At 44.0% G+C, this 7,500-nt stretch overlaps 1 protein-coding gene across 1 annotated transcript in view; it reads right to left on the minus strand.

Annotated features, from left to right (window-relative positions):
- The window catches only part of LOC310854887 (dachshund homolog 2-like), a 57,288-nt gene that overhangs the window by 6,061 nt on the left and 43,727 nt on the right, over positions 1-7,500 (minus strand). The window contains exons 9-12 of the mRNA XM_083759637.1: positions 3,756-3,913; positions 2,895-3,042; positions 2,296-2,451; positions 1,430-1,508 (exon numbers count right to left, since the gene is read on the minus strand). Coding sequence (XP_083615763.1) covers positions 1,430-1,508; positions 2,296-2,451; positions 2,895-3,042; positions 3,756-3,913 — 541 coding nt within the window. The remainder of the gene's footprint in view (positions 1-1,429; positions 1,509-2,295; positions 2,452-2,894; positions 3,043-3,755; positions 3,914-7,500) is intronic.

The following is a 7,500-nucleotide window of genomic DNA, read 5'->3' on the forward strand; positions in this document are numbered from 1 at the left end:
TCCTGGTTATAGGAGTGGTTGCACCACTCAAAAACAAAAGGATTTGGGAGAGGGCAGAGACAAGACTCTCTCACTGTGTGTGTGTGTGTGTGTGTGTGTGTGTGTGTGTGTGTGTATGGACGTGCGTGCGTGCCTGCGTGCGTGTGTGTGTGTTGGGGGAGTTGTTTGTCATTGGTCAGTCGCCTGGAAACAAAGCGATTATGGGAGCATGGCAGTGTCACTGATTGACCTTTATCACCATCTACAGTACGCACGCGCACGCACGCACGCACGTTTGTTTTGTATTGTGATTCTATAATGCCATTTCTACAATGGTTTGCTATTTTTAACCTTAAGCCTACAGCCAAAAATAGCAGGTGTACGACTAAGCTCACATTCGAATGCGTTGCACTTGCAACTGAGCATAAATCAGGCCTAGACCCCTAGACCTAACCTCTGAACCATTTGAATCTTTTACTAATTGTAAACATATCTCTAAAATCCTTTTTAACCATAAAACAACCACTTCTCATTGTGAGGACCAGGAAAACTCTCATCACAATGTCCATTTCTCACATTTATCGGACATTTTGAACTGCTGATGTAAACAAAGGGGCCGTTGTATTTTAATGGTTCTGATGATGATATTACCATGGTAACACGGCCTGACACCAAAATTAATCACATAATTACATGATCAATCACACGATTTAAATGAAAAATTATAGCCTGTAATTTTCATATAATTCATTTCTCATTATCCTTACTTTAGATCACCTGTTCACCGAAAGCTTAAATGAAAATTGTTGGAGGTTATTTACTGTATTAAAATAATAAAACGATAGGGGACAGGGTAGCTATACCCACACAGAAAACCTGCAGTAATCCTGGTCTCTAAACTCCATGGCCAGCCGGGGCTCCTGATGGCGGGCGGGGAAAGGGAACTGGTTGGAATAACGTGTTCCTTCCACACGCTACGTCCAACCAGTTTCTTTGTAATTGTTTTGGCTTCAGTTGATATACCACAGCATGGCAATCAGCACTGATTTATTCTGTAAAGCTTACGGTAATATAGTAGTTCGCCTAAAATGGCTTAACATGGAGCTGTTCACGTTGGCCAATGTGAACAGCTCAATGGCCGAAAGGAACATGCTGTTGCCATGTCTACGGTCCTTTAGTTGTAATCATAGCCTCATTAGCCACACAAGGAACCAGGACAGATGATATGGCTGTGATTTACATCAGTTCAACGCACAACAGGTGTGTAGTCCCATCTAGCCCAGTCAGTTTGACTCACCCACCCACTATTATATAACCAAATTAGTTTGCTAAGAGTACGTAATTGATATGAATATCAGTAATTAGATGGATGATACATACACAACAGCTATACATAAACAGGTGTCTGTACTGTACAATTTGCTATACTATACTGATATACATTACATACTGTATATATATACCTTGTGCCACAGAGTTCTCTTGTTGGTTAGCGTTGTTCTCCACCTCGTTTTCTGGAAGAACAGCGTCTGAAAAATATACACTAAATAATAAACACCACAAATAGTTTGTCCATAATATTGGGGCCGCTGGCCTCACAATGTTATAGTAGCAGCTACTGGTTTCTATCGGATTGGGGGAATTATTGGATGTCTGTGTCCCTTTTATGCCCATATATGGAGATTTCTGGATCTGTCTCTCTGTGTCCCTTTATTCCTATATATGGAGTTCTGTGTCAGGCATGCCCAAATATGGAGTGTTGTGATGTTAGAACAGGCCAGCTCCATATATGGACCTGTCCAGAGCCCAGGCAGAGGCCTTTTGTGGCAGTTCTGGACAACCGTGGGTCCGACAGACTCGACACCGGGTACTGCACTCCCTGTGGGGGTGTGGAACGTGTGTCGAATTTGAAGTCGGTGGGGCGAACGGTTCTCGAGTTACGTGGATTACAGCCATACACCGTACACACATACAGACAGACGTACATAGACATGGTGCATTCATAGATAGATGTACCATGCGTGGGAAATTTTTTCTTTGATTTGACATAGATCGCTTTCTGAACATTTGGACCTTCTTGGTCCATTTGGTTCCATTTGTACACTCTCAGAGTTACAGACCCATAAGGGTCCATTTGGTTCCAAACTATAATTTAACTGGGGACCCCCTGGAACTCTCTCTAGGACTCCTGGGGTCAGAACTTTGGGTAACCACTTGGTGTAGTGGGGGGACCCCCTGGAACTCCCTCAAGGACTCCTGGGGTCAGGACTTTGGGTAACCACTTGGTGTAGTGGGGGTATACGGTGGCCTCCTCACCGTCCAGTGGGAGGCTGCGGTGGAGCTCCCCTGGGGAGCCGTTGGCCTGCTTCAGGGCACGCTCCACCTGCTCTCTCCTCCGAGCCTCGAAGTCCAACGCCTCCTGTAACTTCCTCTTGGCCTTCTTCTCCCTCCGTAGTCTCCTCTGGATGGACACTAGAGAGAGAGAGAGAGAGAGAGAGGGTGGGGGGTATAAGTCACTGCTGTGTAGTAGTTACTTCCTAAGGTCGCTCTCTCAAGTCAAATCATCTCTCACCCCACAAACCATTCACACAAACGACCCACACACTATACTGAAATCAAGCAATGGGAATTAAAAATAATAAAAATAATAAAAGAAGCACAACTTGACTTAAATCAAAAAGTGTTGATTAACTCAATCAATTCAATATTGATGTAGATGAGATCTTTCATACATAAGAGTGTTTAGTCTGGATTTAACCACTTGTATCGTAGCATCCCTATACTCTGGGGGGGGGGGGGGACATTCACAGAAAATAGCCGACCTACAAGCTCAAAATGCATCACAACACAAAGTGTTGTGAGCTGAGCTTGTAGATTGGAAAAAAGCGATTCTAGTACGTATAACAATGCCTCACCTCTGCTGTGGAGCTCAGTGTTGAGTTGTCTCTCCAGGTTCTCTCTGATCTCTCTCTCTCTGTAGAGCTCCAGTTTCAGCTCCTTACGTTCATTCTGACTGTGTTTCTCCTGAACTCTGGCATTCTCCACGGCCACCTTCAGCAGGCCCTGCCACGCACGCACGCACGCACGCACGCACGCACGCACGCACGCACGCACACACACACACACACACACACACACACACACACACACACAACACACACACACACACACACACACTGTCATTGAGAGTACCGCAATTTGCACAGGCAAGCTCTAAATACACAGAAGGGACAAAGGGATTGACTGTAGGTTAAACGTTTTCCATCAAGTCAGCTATTGGACAGTCATAATAAACACATGGCATGGAGACACAATGTTGAAGGAGGAATGTTTCGGGACAGAATCATGATCCATTTTACCTGCATTTCTTGTCTTTTACCAGTAATTACATTTGAACATGCATTTTTTGTTTCCCAGGTTGACACCATGTTACTTTTCAGCATTCAAATTCAAAAGTGGCAATAGTTAGCAGATCTACAAGCTCATACTTTTGTGTGAGGCTGTAGTGTGATCAAGTAGGGCATTCATTTACAAAAATACAAACACAACAAGTTTAAATGTGGAGATTAGAGGTTTCTAAATGTGACAAAAAGTGTAACTCCTGATGAAGTCTGGTTGGCCAGAGGAGGGCAGAACACCACAGCACACCTGAATACTGTATCTATAGTCCTGTGCTTTGCCCCACTTAGACATGAATTATAGGCTTTTTCTCAGTTTCTCTTTCTTTCTTTCTTTCTTTCTTTCTTTCTTTCTTTCTTTCCGCCTCCTTCACCTACCTGTATATTAGTAAGCAGTGTCTCCATTGATGACAGCCCCTCGGCCAATAGGAACGGAGCAAAAGCGGGGCTCGCATGGTTGATTGACAGGGGTTGAGAGGTGAGTGGAAGCTTCTCATAGGTGGGTTTCAGAAGGGGGAGGGGCAATTGGACATTGTCTGCAAACAAGAAGACACACAAAATTATGTTATATATTTATATACATACACACCCACGCACGCACACGGCAACTAGCACAGCTTGAAGTGACAACAAATACAAATTGATTTCAAGCTTCACAACCCAAACACTTTCAGAAAATGCAGTTTTATGTGTTCATGTGGGCATATGTATCTATGTGTGTTTGTGTTTATTGTTTGTTTATGTCTGTGCGTCCGTGTGAGTGTGTGTGAGTGTGTGTGTGTGTGTGTGTGTGTGTGTGTGTGTGTGTGTGTGTGTGTGTGTGTGTGTGTGTGTGTGTGTGTGTGTGTGTGCGTGAGCGTGAAGTGTGAAAACAGATAAAACAAAGGCATGTTCTGTTGAGCCCGGCAGTTGGATTACGACAATAAATCATAACTGTGTTTGAATATTGTAACACTAGAAAAGCGACAGCTCTCTTAATAATTGATGTTTTTTTTCCGAGGCGGATGTCGGGGTTCAAACCTGGAGCCTTTTATTCATCCTGTCATGGCTGACTGGTCATGGTGCTGCTTTCAGCTACCATTCATACACTTACAGTACTGTGCTGTTCACACTGGGGAGCTGTCCATTACAACCACAGAGTTGTACTGTAGGACGCTCAGAGCTGCCCAGTACAACCAGTGTTTTACTGTTGAGGTGCCCAGTACAACCACAGTGTTTTACTGTTGAGGTGCCCAGTACAACCACAGTGTTTTACTGTTGAGCTGCCCAGTACAACCACAGTGTTTTACTGTTGAGGTGCCCTGTACAACCACAGTGTTTTACTGTTGAGGTGCCCAGTACAACCACAGGGTTTTACTGTTGAGGTGCCCTGTACAACCACAGTGTTTTACTGTTGAGGTGCCCAGTACAACCACATGGTTTTACTGTTGAGCTGCCCAGTACAACCACAGGGTTTTACTGTTGAGGTGCCCAGTACAACCACAGGGTTTTACTGTTGAGGTGCCCAGTACAACCACAGGGTTTTACTGTTGAGCTGCCCAGTACAACCACAGGGTTTTACTGTTGAGGTGCCCAGTACAACTACAGAGTTTTACTGTTAGACACTGGGAGCTGCCCAGTACAACCACAGGGTTTTACTGTTGAGGTGCCCAGTACAACCACAGGGTTTTACTGTTGAGGTGCCCAGTACAACCACAGGGTTTTACTGTTGAGCTGCCCAGTACAAGCACAGTGTTTTACTGTTGAGGTGCCCAGTACAACTACAGTGTTTTACCGTTAGACACTGGGAGCTGCCCAGTACAACTACAGTGTTTTACTGTTAGACACTGGGAGCTGCCCAGTACAAGCACAGTGTTTTACTGTTAGACACTGGGAGCTGCCCAGTACAACCACAGTGTTTTATTGTTAGACTACTAGAAACTAATGCCCTCAGGCCGGCGATACAGAGCATCAGAACTCACTAAAAGGGGCTCAGCTAGCTTTGTGCCCACCTCCATCAGACTCTTGAACACCTAGGCTGAAACCCCCCCCCCCCCTCCTTTCCACCTGATGGACTATAGTGAATGCATAGGTTGCATACAGTAAATATTTAGATTTTGAATTATTAGTACTTATAGAATAGATTTTAATATATTATGCTTTTAAGTAGTTCCTCTTAAAAAGCCGTTTTTATGATCTTTTATATAGTAACTGTGTTTGTGTGTAATGTGATTTCTGTTGTCTTTACCACTGCACAAAAGAAGTTTCCGAAAGGAAAAATAAAGTTCTTTGAAGTTGAAGTTGAAGTAGACACTGGGAGCTGCCCAGTACAACCACAGTGTTTTACTGTTAGACACTGGGAGCTGCCCAGTACAAGCACAGTGTTTTACTGTTAGACACTGGGAGCTGCCCAGTACAACCACAGTCATGAGAAACAAAAACAGCTCATGAGAAAACGGATTGTTAAGTGCTTTGTTCAAGGTCTTCTAGATTTGAACTAGCGAACTGTTATGCGCAACAATGTTAAGTTCTACACTTTTCACGGACGCACATATGTGTGCACACACACACACGCACGCACGCACGCAAACACACACACACACACACACACACACACACACACACACACACACACACACACACACACACACACACACACACACACACACACACCACACACACAGACAGTCATTTGTCTTGTCATGTTGCCACGGGTAACTAACCTTGCCTGCTTGTGTCTCTTTTCCCAAATTATAATTTTGTGTGTGTGTGTGTGTGTGTGTTAGTGTGTGTGTGTGTGTGTGTGTGTGTGTGTGTGTGTGTGTGTGTGTGCTTGCGTGCTTGCATGCGTGCGTGCGTGCGTGCAAATTTCCATTGTATACTATAGAATTCTAGACAGTGCTTGCAACCTGCTATGGTAGAAGCAGTTGGATATGACTCAATAGAGAATAGACATGTACAATAGTCAGGGGATATTAATAAAATCTGGGAATAAATCTCTAAGAATTCTCTTCACCAATGTGTTTGTAAAGGTGTCTACTAACATATCCCACATTGGTTTCTATTCAACCACCCTAGGGGAATTTTTGACAGCTGCTGAAAGTTGGGTTCTTATAGGCTAAATTCGGACATAGCCACTTGCCTAAATGTGCTGACCTCATCACATTTGTGAGAAAGAGAGAAAGAGAGAGAAAGAGAGAGAGAGATGTGAGTATAGGATGCATGCTTAAAATCCTGCTTTTATACAAATGACTTTCACATATCTGACTTAACAGGAGCCCTCGTACAAGGTTTCTTTGACTATGCATCCACCTCTTGGTACCACAGCACCTCAAAGGCCCTTAAAACAAGGCTCCAGACCTCCCAAAACAAACTGGTCAGGCTCCTACTTGGCCTCACCCCCCGAACCCACCTCACCCCTGCCCACTTTGACAGGCTGGGATGGCTTAGGGTCGACGACAGAGTACAGCATCTTGCAATGGGTCTGGTCCACAAGATTCGATACACCACCAAGATACCCATGTACCTGTCTAAATACTTCCTTAATGTAAACGAAGTCCACACCCACAACACCAGAGGGAGTGCAACAAACCATGTACAACCCAGATTCGGCATAAACAAGGGACTAAATTATTTTCGCTCCTATGCCACCAAAATGTGGAACGCCCTACCAACAGTCATAAACATGTGAATCCCTTGACTCCTTCAAAACCGCTCTCAAAGGGCACCTACGGATGGCTGCAATTCGAAACTGGCCTCTGTAAAATCTGAATCCCCCCCCCCCCCCCCCCCCCCCTCACTGTATATTGTATCTTTTCCCTTTTTTGCTTCCCATATGATGAATTCCTGTTCTGTACTTTAGCTACATAGAAATGTCTATTTGTATGTCTCTAAATGTTTGTATGTCTTTAAATGTTTTGATGAATTGAACAATGTGGACCCTGTTGTAAACAAGTGTAATGCTTAATTGGGTCGTCCACTCACAGTTGACAGTCTTTGTATTGAGTTTGTACTTAAAATGTACTGTAAATTCTACAAACTGTTAATAAATATTTCAATCAATCAATCAAAGTATAAAGCAGGTAACTGTAATAGCAAAAAGATAAGTCCTTCTGTCTGTCTGTCTGTCTGTCTGTGCTATTAC

This window comes from Protomyctophum parallelum, assembly GCF_964188405.1.
Source record: "Protomyctophum parallelum genome assembly, chromosome: 1".
Lineage (NCBI taxonomy): Eukaryota > Metazoa > Chordata > Actinopteri > Myctophiformes > Myctophidae > Protomyctophum > Protomyctophum parallelum.